Consider the following 12,783-nt stretch of genomic DNA (forward strand, 5'->3'; position numbering starts at 1 on the left):
AATACTTTAGAAAAGGGATAATCTTCCAGATATGTTGATCTAAGATACACTTTTCATGAAAACCTTCAGATATGAATGTTTGAGTTGAGTTAGCATAAGTAAGTGAAAGTTCTTCTGTATTTGAGCCTTGTAGATATAAAATTCCACTCCTCCTTATTACTCTGTTATTTTTTGAGCTACTAGTTACTTCAACCAGACAGATATTTGCTGATAGCAAGAGCTAAGGTTTGGAGCATAAGAAAGTTTTCAAACGTATAGTACGGCATTGCCACCTCTGAGGCCAGCAGGAGAAACAAGTGCATTGAGGAGGAACAAAATTTAGTCCCAAGAAAATAATTACTTAGGTCATTAGCTATTAGGAAAGAGACTAGCTAATACATGTAGTTGTACATATGAGTTTCAAGCTTTTTTTTTTTTTTTTTTTTTCTGTACTCAGGCCTCTCACTGCTGTGGCCTCTCCCATTGCGGAGCACAGGCTCCAGACGCGCAGGCTCAGTGGCCATGGCTCACGGGCCCAGCCGCTCCGCGGCATGTGGGATCTTCCCAGACCAGGGCACGAACCCATGTCCCCTGCATCAGCAGGTGGACTCTCAACTACTGCGCCACCAGGGAAGCCCTGTAGTTGTACATATGGTTGTGGAAACACCTACTTAAAATCTTCCTAAATTGTTTTATGATATAATTTTTTTGAAAAATCTCTGCCTGGAAAGTGTTTTAGAATCCATTTTTTATGCTTCAAGCAAAGCTATATGGTAACAACAACATATTAGATGCAATCCAGTAACAGCTGGTGTATTTTTGCCAAGAATTTTTTATTAGAACATGTGCAATTTTCTGAAGAATTACAAATATGTAGATAATTTATCTACATTCATTATTTTTAATGAATAAATATCTATTCATTAATAAATAAATAAATGTCTATTTTTAAAGAGATAGAAAAGCATAAGTGAATTGGGAGATTGGGATTGAATATATATACACTAATATGTATAAAATAGATAACTAATAAGAACCTGCTGTATAGCACAGGGAACTCCACTTCACTGTATAGTAGAAATTAACACAACATTGTAAAACAACTATACCCCAATAAAAAAAAATTTTTAATTAAAAAAATATAAAGAGGTAGAAAAGCATAAATCCATATCTATATATGGGTGAGGATAATTTGTAAGTCAAAGACCATAACATATATTTCTTCAGAAATAATGTCAATCTCAAGAATATCTCTTTTAAAAATGTGTAATATTTTGGTACAAAATAAAACAATAGAACTAGATAATTTTCTATTCTGTTTTAAATGGGAATACAAATGTTTTGCTAATAAGAAAGTTATTTTTTGAAGAGTCTTCTTCAAAATAGCAACCAGCACTGATGTTGCATATGGTTTATTGGGCTGAGATTGTTCTTCCACAAAAACAGTGTTAAAAATTATCTGCAGAACAAGAGAATTGCTGTGTGTAGCCCTGAGGACATCCTCACTTCTCTCCTGGGTGAGAACAACAGTGCTGCTGCTTCTGCTTTGGAGACCAGCACCTGTCCCCAGTAGAGACGCTTATTTCTAGAATTGAAAATCGGGTAGTGAAGTGTTACATCCCTTGGGACTACTACTTCAAAGCATGTTATCTGTGAGTTCAACTGGAAATAACATTTATTTTGATTAGAAAACACAATGTCAAATGGTCAAGGAAAACTTCTGCCTTTTATTAGTCTCTGTGCTAACATAAAACACTTTTTAAACAAAAATTTTTTGTTGGCTTCTTTTCTGTGGTTAATGTGTTCATTTTTCCTTTTTCTGTGTGAAAATAGAAGAAACACATACCATTTCATCTTCAATGAAGCTTTCTCAGGGGTACTATTTTAAAGAAATCTTTACATAAACTAAAATGCTTTCTAAGGTAATTGTGTATTATTTCCTATTTTTATATTGACTTTAATGACTAAGAATTTACTATGATGTATATATATTATGATGTATGATGTATATATATTGTATATTTCTTAGCTAAGTAATCTATAAACAATATAGTAATCCACTCTCCAAGATGTTAAATGATTTATCCAATACATGAAACATTTTGAGATAATTACATTTATTACATACACCTGTATTATGTCACATAGAATATGTGTTCTGGTCACCACTCACCAGATATTTAAAAAGCACAGAACTTCTCATTTTGAAATATGTATCTAGTAATTTCCGCCAATAAACATAAAAATACCATTGAGTTTAATAGCAGTTATTCTGCCTGTAGAAGGTAGTCATGATAATCACTATGGTGTACACCTGAAACAAGTATAATATTGTAACTCATACTTCAGTTAAAAATTTAAAAAGTAAAAATTAAATAAAAAAGAAGAAACTCATGCCTCTTCAATAAGTTCACTGGGTTATAACAATACCTGCTTATCTCACTGAGTTGCTTTTAGATCCGGAAACTAATATTTGGAGGGGTGCTGTGTAACCTGTAAAATGTCCATGAATGCAAGTGATCTTGCACAGGGGTAAACCAGTTACCTGAGCATAAGCATAAATTGCCTCTCAGTTGGCATTGATTCTTCTGCCACAAGCACTAAGCATGTCTCTTTCAGGACTCTGGAGTCATGCTCTCCTCCTGCATGGTGATGAAGTGTTTCCTCAGGATCTGGGTGGTTTGTTGGAGAATGGGAACTTATGAGCATTTGACACTGAATAAGAGGCTATGTATCTAGAATAAACGTGAATGTAGTTCCAGGAGAAAGAGACCAGACACGTAGAATTACTAAGAGCCTCCTTGCTACCGAACTTGGATCTAATATTACCAAAAAATGTGCATAAACAAAAGAAAGCTGATGTTGAAGTTTTGCTTATAATAGATAAAATGTTATATTTTTTAGAACGCTGCAAATGTAAACCTATCAGAGCTACACAGAAGACCTATTTCCGAAACAATTACAACTATGGTAAGGATAACTTCACGATTGATTTATAAACTGCTGAGTTAAGAAAGGATGTGTATGTGTGTGTAAATAAGAATGAGGCTTAAAAACAAACAAGGACAACTTTTTTTTAAATTGATTTATTTAATTGATTTTTTTTTTTTTTTGGCTGCATTGGGTCTTCATTGCTGTGTGTGGGCTTTCTCTGGTTGCCCCGAGTGGGGGCTCCGTGGGGTGCGCAGGCTTCTCGTTGCCGTGGCTTCTCTTGTGGAGCACAAGCTCTAGGCGCGCGGGCTTCAGTAGTTGTGGCACACGGGCTCAGTAGCTGTGGTTCACGGGCTCTAGAGCGCAGGCTCAGTAATTGTGGTGCACCGGCTTAGTTGCTCCGTGGCATGTGGAATCTTCCCAGACCAGGGCTCAAACCCGTGTCCCCTGCATTGGCAGGTGGGTTCTTAACCACTGCACCACCAGGGTAGCCCCAACAAGGACAACTTTTAAGAGCAAACTCTCCCTGCTCCAAACAACTAAACGGTCTCATAAGGGGACCATTCTCAACAAATGCTTGATTTTTTTGAAGCATATCAGGCAGCATTGCTGGCATCTTAGAACCATGCAGTTAAGTACACAGAGATACATTTCAAAACAGGTGGGAGGGGCTCTTCCCTTTCTGACGGGCCAGGGAGGATCTGGAACTGCAATGGGTCATCAGTTGTGATTTACGGGGGTGAACAGTAAGTGGGGTAAACAGAGGAGCACTTCAATGTGTTATGAGTGGTTAAAAGAATCAAACTGGGTTTCTTCAGTCTAACTCATGAAAAACATTGACAGAGTTGGAAAGTAACACAGAAGTTGTTAGTATTCAATTAAGGAAATGTTTTGTTATCTAGACTGACCTAGACATGTGGTATTCTGATAAACAAAATATTAATTGAAGAGCTACCAATCTAAATGTAGCTGACAAATTTAACTGGAGGAGGAAAAAGCCTGCTGCCTCTGTGCCAAGTACTGTGTTAGGCGGTTTCTATACACTATCTTATGTGATTTTCTCAACTGCGCCATGAGACGTTCTATTATCCTTATTTTATCAATGATTATTGAACCTAAGTTGTCTTTCCTTTGATTATTCAGAATTACTTTTGGGTACTGGGATGCTTCAGAGTCACAAATATCAATTACCGCTATATTTCAAAGGGTCAATTAATAGAGTTTTCCAGTTGATAAAATAAGGAACAAATCAGTATTTGCTGTATTCCATAGGCATTTTATTATGATTTTCCCCCTGTGGCATTTATGAGATTAATAAAGTTCATGTTACTGTCTCTGTCGATGCTGAGTAAATGAATAAACATGGCAATTAAATAGATTTTTAAATGCACCTACATGATTAAAATGAGGGCTTTATTATTGAGTTTACATGCCCTACTTTAGAGAATATAGGACATACACGGCACACTTATCCTGCTTTTATAATTTTGGGAATTGGATGGAGAGAAATGGGTAAATCTCTGTAAGAGTAATCTTTGATATCTTTGAGAATACTGTGTATTGAAAGGTATCAAGTAAAAGATTCAGTGTAGTTAAATCTCTTTAAAATAAATATACCTAGTTTCTCAAGTTTTTCTTCAACGGAATCAATTTTTATTTTTTGTTTACTAACATCTTTAGAGGAATCTATAGTTTCTCTTAGTCAATGGTAGACACACTTTCCAAGGTTGAAATGTTTACCTGGCTGCTCATCTGAGGACCCTCTCCTCTACAAAGTGATATGAGATATCACAAGCAAAAGGAAGTCTTAATTTTTAGGAGATTAACTTTGTAAGACTGAAAAATGCTATATGAACTTTTAAGTACGGTTATATTAAAAACAAAAGCATGATAGAAATTTTATATTGGGGAATTTTAGTTGAATTTATATTTATTTTACTTATTAATTTTTACTATACCCAACCTTCTTAGTGCTGCAGTGGTTAGTGCTGCTATTTTTATTAAAAGATAAAATACTACTGGGTACAAGTCAGGGGAAGAGAAAATCAGCAACGAGGTAGCTGAGTGAAAATTACAACCGAAAATGGGATACAGAGCACAGTTAATGGAAAAAAGATAATTTCTTTCTCATAGCCAAACAATAACTAGATTGCCCATAGTTAAAGGATTTTCACTTGTCTGAGGCTTACTCAGAGATTCTCTGGGGAAGGCAGGCACTGAAATGATTAAATAGAAGGAAAAACCCTGCAAAGAAAATACATTTTAAATTCCAAAATATGTTGATTTTTGTCTTTCTTAAATATCTACATGTGTCTACTGAGAAAACAAAGTGGGGGTGGGAGCATTTGATAATTCAGATAAAACCTCTGCTTCATTCAGATTAATTCAGTTTAAAGCTCTTGAGCTTTAACAAAATTGCTTGAATAATAAAGTAAGTCTTGTAGAGAGAGATTTATTTTGGAGTGGGTACATGTGCTAAAAATTTCTAATGAAAATAGTAGACACACCGGGTAAATAAATCATTAGTTTGAGAAGGTTTGCACAGTTCACTAATCTGTGATAGTTGATGAATGCTATGAAGCACATTCACATAAGCCAGGACGCACAAAAATGTCTGCTAGCTGGGGTTGTGAATCTATCATCTGATTCTCCCAAATGACATTTCAAAAAGGGCAATCTTATCTTTTGTTAAAATAAGAGTAGAACACTAATAAAAAGGGACTCCTTCACTCACAAATCACACCAAGCAGGGACAGCTGGGCAGTTACATTTTGCTTAGTATAAGCTCTCATACTTGAGACAACTAGTTCTCTGAAGATTGAAATACCTGTGAAGCAAAAATGAGGTTTTGTCCTAAAGTTTTTAGAATTAGTAGCTTAATTTTTATTGTATGTGTCTTGTACTGGTGGAATGTTATTGAATAAGTTTCTGTATGGAATTGGGGCATTGATGGGAGGCAATGGCTTATTAGCTGGCTTTATATTTTCACGGATTACTTTTTTCTTTGTAGTTCAAAACCCCTAAAATATGTGGGAAGGGACTCAGATGAAGGTAGTTTACAGATATATGCCTAAGAGGCTTTCAAAAAGTACATTCATTTGGATATGTTGTGTTTTCCTGTGTATAATATCCATGGATATTGAACTAGAGCAATGAGGCTGCCTGGTCAAAAGCCACTGGCTTCTTACTAATTGACATTTTTGCTTCTTCTTAGGCTTTTTCAAACTCCCCCTTTAGGAAAAAAAAAAGTAAAAAGCTCATTTACCAGAAGTAGGAATCTAAAGAATTTGGCTCTTCCAAAGGAGGGAAATACAGAAAAGAAGGAGAACTGTACTTTCTAGATTCTGAGTCAAATACTTTGACTTTGCAACTGAATTAGTTTTAAGTCAGTTTGTCTTTATATTGAGAAGTCAAGCCGAGTCTTGTAAGTTGGATGCTAGAATATCCCTTGAAAGAGGTAAATTAATGCAATTGACATATTAGGCCACATTCCATAGCACATGAGTGGCGACAGTTTTTATTCAAAAAGAAAATGCAGTATACCTAAAGGAGGGTATGAAAGATAATCTATACTGAAACAAAGGAAGAAAGGAGCAGATGTCTGAACAGTGAGCTAAGATGAGGAAGGTGGAAAGATCGAAGAACAAGCTTGGGGACACCGTAGAACAGAACAGCTTTATGACGCTAAAGAAAACCCCAACTCTTTAGAAAATCTGTTAATAGACCCTATAGAAGAATGCTGACAAAGCAACAAAGAATATTTAAGTACTAGGTCTTTACATATAGTGAAATTAATATAGTTTAAATTCTTCTTGGCACCGTTGAAACTGCACATATACATATACACACATCCAAAATGAAATTTTGAAGGAAAATTACATCCAGATTCAATCTTTGATTATCTAAATGGTTTCTCACCATGAAATACATGCACACATGTATGCTTATATACACACAAATATAAACTTACATGCAAAGGGGATCAGGGCTGAACATTAAGGGGGCAGGTGTGTTGTGTAGTGTGTCACTCACTACTGTCTAAGGTGAAAATATATGGTTGACTTTTCCTCTCTATTCTTTGAGCATTAAGTGGATATGAATTGACTAGAAAGAAGCCTATGTGTCTTTTTTGAATGGGGTGCCTATTGTGTATCATATTACCACATCAGCTTTATTGTCTTTTATCCAGTCATTCGGGCTAAAGTTAAAGAAGTGAAGATCAAGTGCCATGATGTGACTGCAGTAGTGGAGGTGAAGGAGATTTTAAAGGCTTCTCTGGTAAACATTCCAAGGGACACTGTTAACCTTTACACCAGCTCTGGTTGCCTGTGTCCTCCACTTAACGTCAATGAAGAGTATCTCATCATGGGCTATGAAGATGAGGAACGCTCCAGGTAATTCACTCCTTAAGGATTCAGAATAATGACTCCTGGGTTCTTACTTTGGGATCTGTCTACCTTCTGAGGGATTAAAGATCAGTTTTAGTTGGATCCTTCAATTTCATGTATTGGATACAAAAGTATATGTGGGAAATTTGTGGGTGTGCATTTTTCTGGGGAGAGGGATCATAGCTTCATTTGTTCTTAGAGGGGTCCATGACTCCCAATTAGTTAGAATTACTGTTCTAAAACTTGGCTGTCCTAGTCTAGTATAAACAGTAAGTCTTTCTGACAATGATCCCTTGTACTTTTCAGTAATATATTTTAATGTTTCAAAAATGGTTGCTTCTTTAAAAATATAGATTACTGTTGGTGGAAGGTTCTATTGCTGAGAAATGGAAGGATCGACTTGGTAAAAAAGTTAAGGTAAGCCTAAATTTTATGTTCAAAATGATAAACAGAAAATAAAAGTAGAAAGACAGTCATTTAAACAAAATAGCTGCCCTCAACTTCATGAGAAATATTAAAACCTGATACATATATATTTAATATTCCAAGAACTGAGTTTGTCTGTAATGTCTGTTTCGTTTAAGGAGCAAATTCTCTGTGTGTGTATCAGAGACCTAACTACAGCTGTCTAACTTCCCACCATGGGAAGTCTAGCTGTAGTTAGGCCAGCTGGCCACCTTCCTCATCTTAGCTCACTGTTCAGTGAGCTCTGGTGGCTCCACATTCTCATTAGGGCTCCAGGCTCCCTCTAGCTTACGGATCGGTCATTTTCAAAGATATTGCTTCCATATTCAAGGTTAGCTGGACGTCACAGGATGGCTGCCCTACCTCCACATCACACCTACATTTCAGGGAGAAAGAAAAGGGAGGTAAAAATAGATTCCAAGCATCCTACCTAGCAATTTTACTTAGGACTGGGTCTCCTGTCCATCCCTAGCTGCAAGAGAAGCTGGAAAGTGTAGTTTTTTTAGCTGAATATGTTGGTTCCTTGAACAATTGCAGTTCTGTGAGTCAGAGAAGAAGGGGAGAATAAAGTTTGGGTACAAAACTGCCAATATTGTCCCAATGCATAGGCACCAGTTCCTATGTACAAGGTGCAGCCACATTCATCTGTATATAAGAGATCTGACCAAATTAGGTCCTTAGAGCAGAAACATAGCTTTATTGTTTTCTTTTTTTTTTTTTTTGCGGTACGCGGGCCTCTCACTGTTGTGGCCTTTCCCGTTGCGGAGCACAGGCTCCGGACGCGCAGGCTCAGTGGCCATGGCTCACAGGCCCAGCCGCTCTGCGGCGTGTGGGATCTTCCCGGACCGGGGCACGAACCCGCATCCCCTGCATGGGCAGGCGGACTCTCAACCACTGCACCACCAGGGAAGCCCCATAGCTTTATTTTTAAGCCAATGACTCTTAGATTCTGTAAGTGATGCATTTTTTAAAAAATCACAGTAAATCACCTTATTATAGAAGGTTCCATTTCCTCTTACTAAGCAAATCTGTTTCAACAGAAGGAATGTGGGTAGTATGCACAGAAGGGCAAAGAATCAAAAACGGTGTGTGCATGTGTGTGTGTGTGTGTGTGTGCGTGTGTGTGTGTGTGTGTAGTGGGCAAAAAGGGGGGGGAGGGGAGAGTGGGAATTGTACCAAACATAATATATCCTCTTCCCTCTGAGTCTGAAGGCTTGGGAAACATTTACAAGTGTAAGTTAAACACCCCCAGGCAGTTTATCTTATACACCAGGCACTTAACACAGCAGATACATTTCAGTTTAAGTGACCTACGGGAAACGTACAGGGCATTATTTTGCAGGGAGAAAATACCCTCCAGAAAGCTATCCCTCCCCCCCCCCCCGCCCCCCCCACCCCCCCCCACCTCCGCTCCAGTATTTTGTCAAAAGTGAGATGTATTTCAAGTTCAGACTCATGAGAATTCTCTATTTGTATCTCTTTTCAATTTGTTTGCTGTCTGTTAAAAAGTAGCTCTTCTTCAGTGTATTGGAATCTCTTACTGTCCTTTTAATTCCGTTTTCTGCTTGCTAATGCAGAACAGGAATTTGTCCTAAATTCCTGTACCAGTTGGAAGAGCTTTCAACATCATTGCTGCAAAGCATATAACACGGCTTGCTGCTTCTCTTTTGGTACCAAAACAATTATCATCGTGTAAAGACCCAGGACACATGGCGTGTTTGTCCTTTTTCTTAGTAAGGCAAAGATATTTTCCATTGCTTTCTACAGGGAACTCACAGTTATTATTGTGAACTCATTTATATTTTCAGTCTGGATTTAAACATGCTGAAGGGAAGAAATAACTTGAACAATTTTTAATTCATACACAGAACTCAGGGTTAAAGACCATGAATGGGAAACCTCTTTTGGCTAGAATTACTGAGATCCTTACTGTAGTTTTCCAGTCCGTTCTGAAGATGTAAAAGAGTTTTATGGAGGATACTGTTTTTTTTTTAAATAAGAGTTGTCCTTTTCAGCTGATTTTTTTTTGCGCTCAGGGATAGATCAAGAATTAAATAAAGACTTTTTTTATGGCTTTGCAATGCAATTTTTTTTTTAAACCTAAGTCTCTGTAATAGCAGGTTGTTCAAATCAAGATATTTAGCCTGCCTTGGGGAGCTGAAATTCAGACTTTTTTTTTTTTAATATGAAAATCCAATAAGATTGTGGAGTTAAGTGTGCTAAAATGAAGAATTACTTTCAGTAATTTCAGTAATTGAAAATGGAGAATTTGTTTTCTACTAAGAATTTTATACATTTTTCATCTGTGAATCTTCAGAACACTAAGCAGATGCTAGAATTAATTCTAATATGTAAATGATAAGGTCTAGTAAGTCCAAGAATCTTCGAATGGTAACTGATGGAGTTAGAATTTGAACTTGGGCCATCTGACATTAGCTCCTTGCTGCTCAAAGTGTGATCCCTGGACCAGCAACACTGGCATCACCTGGGAGCCTGTTAGGTATGAAAATCTTGGGCCCCATCCCAGACCCACTGAATGAGGATCTGCAATTTTAACAAGATCTCCAAGTTATTTCTATATTCATTGAAGTTTAAGAAGTACTGCTATAGCCCTTATTCTTATTTACTACCTGTAATACCATAATATAACTTCCTTTTAAATTATTATATTCAATAATGTAAACATTATTGAAATTGTTAATATGAAATATTAATAAGCTTGATTGTAGTTATTAGAAACATTGGTGATGTCTGCTTTGTAAAACGTAGAATGAGGGCAGAACTGTGTTCTGTTTTGTTGCACTTGGTAGATATTATTTAGGAAATATTTTTAAGGGACTCTACCCCCTCCCCCCATTTTCATTTTTTTCACCGCTCAAATCACACAGGTTTAAAAGGTTGTGTTTTTACAAGTCATAAGAGAGGAAAATAAAAAGTAGCCCTTTCTTCAAATTCTCTATTTAAATCTTCCATTTGTTGGTCACCCATGAAGTACTAGACTTGTGTATGTTACCTCAGGAAATACCCACAGATATCAATGTATATTTGTGTCACCATTTATTGGATATTTTAAGTTAAAGATTTGATATGAAAGCATTACTGATACAAGTGGCCAATTTTGTGCTTTTTCAAATAAAAGAATTATGTTTACATAGCATCCATCTCATTGTTACCCTGGGATATAGATTTTTATACTTTTGGAAAAGTAGTAAAATGCTTTTGAGGTCTGATTTTGCAGTCTTACTCAGTTGTTAGAATAATAGAAGTGATGACCCTGGTAATATGTGCTTGTGACCGTTTTCTGTTTTAAATTTCACAGCGCTGGGATATGAAGCTCCGTCATCTTGGACTGAATAAAAGTGATTCTAGCCATAGTGATTCCACTCAGAGTCAGAAGTCTGGTAGGAACTCTAACTCCCGGCAAGCACGCAACTAAATCCTGAAATGCAGAAAATCCTCAGTGGACTTCCTATTAAGACTTGCGTTGCTGGACTAGCAAAGGAAAATTGCACTATTGCACGTCATATTCTATTTTTTAACCACAAAAATCAGGTGGTAACTGATATTACTTCTATTTTTTCTTTTATTTTCTGCTTTTCTCCTACCCTCCATCCCTACCCCCCTTTTTTGTGGTCTGGGTGCAGATCCTTAAATATATTATATGTATTCTGTTTCACTAATCATGGGAAAACTGTCCTTTGCAATAATAATAAATTAAACATATTGATACCAGGGCCTCTTTGCTGGAGTAAATGTTAATTTACTGTTCTGCACCCAGATTGGGAATGCAATATTGGATGCAAAGAGAGATTTCTGGTATACACAGAAAGCTAGATAGGCTGTAAGGCATACTTTGCTGATCTAATTACAGCCTCATTTTTGCATGCCTTTTGGGCATTCTCCTCACGCTTAGAAAGTTCTAAATGTTTATAAAGGTAAAATGGCAGTTTGAAATCAAATGCCACACAGGCAAAGTGATCAAGCACCAGGAAGCATTTATGAGGAAACAACACGCAAGACGAATTATTTGCAAGATTGGCAGGAAGCAAAATAAACAGTGTTAGGAGCTGAGGAAAGAGCATTTTGCCTGATCGAGAAGCACAACTGAAACCAGTAGCTGTTGGGGTGTTAACAGCAGTGTTTCTCTTTTGGCAACACATTCGATTTGTTTGTGAATATATTAATCAGCATTAGGGAAGTGAATTATAACCAGACATCAGCTGTTATCAGCATGGCTCTGTTTAATCTGCTTCCTTTTAGATAACCCCATTGGTGTAAGTCTTTTTCTTCTTCTTCTTTTAAAATAAATCTCACTTGCTGCATTTGACCAGGAAAAGAAAGTGTGTACGCATATGCACCAGGGTGTTATTTTTTTAAAGATATGGGGCTCTCTAAAATGCTGTAGTTGCAGGATGGTAAAATGTGCAAGATTCTGGGTGTGGGTGTGTCTGTGTGTGTTAGCGTGGGGTGTGTGTCCGTACACTCACACCCAAGCTGAACTGAATTACAGGCCTGTGCAGTGGTCTGCACTTTATCATTTGGATTTGTGCTGTTTAATGCTCAGTAAAATATGCTTAATAAAAGGAATGATGGTGGTCAGGAGAGAGGTGATTCTGACTTTTGAAACAAATGCTCACTCTCATTACCCAAGCTGCAGTGGGGTCCCCCAGGGACCATGGGGAACAAATGATGCTCTCACTTCTTCCTCCAGCAGGGGTTCTTTAGAGCCTGTGCCCATCACTTGACAGTCTCATTCTCTTAAATTTACATATTTGATATTAGTATTAATAGAACCAAATTTCTAAGCTGTGGTATGCTGAAAAGAAAACACTTATGAAGCAAATGGTGCTGTTTCCTTCTACAAGGACAAACATGCAAGAATGAAATTCATTCCTGAACAAAAGTTTCCTAAAATGGTAAATAACAATTGATCTAAATTCCCTCTTTTGGAAGTAAGAGAACATCCCTGCCTCCTGACTGACCCCCAAACCCCAACAATTTCCACAATCCCAGAAGAAGG

The 12,783-nt window shown here is 37.1% G+C and overlaps 1 protein-coding gene across 1 annotated transcript in view; it reads left to right on the forward strand.

Annotated features, from left to right (window-relative positions):
- Positions 1–12,359, forward strand: part of FRZB (frizzled related protein) — a 33,845-nt gene extending 21,486 nt beyond the window's left edge. Inside the window, exons 3-6 of the mRNA XM_060015622.1 lie at positions 2,884–2,949; positions 7,100–7,304; positions 7,652–7,715; positions 11,083–12,359. Coding sequence (XP_059871605.1) covers positions 2,884–2,949; positions 7,100–7,304; positions 7,652–7,715; positions 11,083–11,199 — 452 coding nt within the window. The 3' untranslated portion in view covers positions 11,200–12,359. The remainder of the gene's footprint in view (positions 1–2,883; positions 2,950–7,099; positions 7,305–7,651; positions 7,716–11,082) is intronic.
- Positions 12,360–12,783: the final 424 nt, after the last annotated feature.

The sequence above is a fragment of the Delphinus delphis genome, chromosome 7, assembly GCF_949987515.2.
Source record: "Delphinus delphis chromosome 7, mDelDel1.2, whole genome shotgun sequence".
Classification (NCBI taxonomy): Eukaryota; Metazoa; Chordata; class Mammalia; order Artiodactyla; family Delphinidae; genus Delphinus; species Delphinus delphis.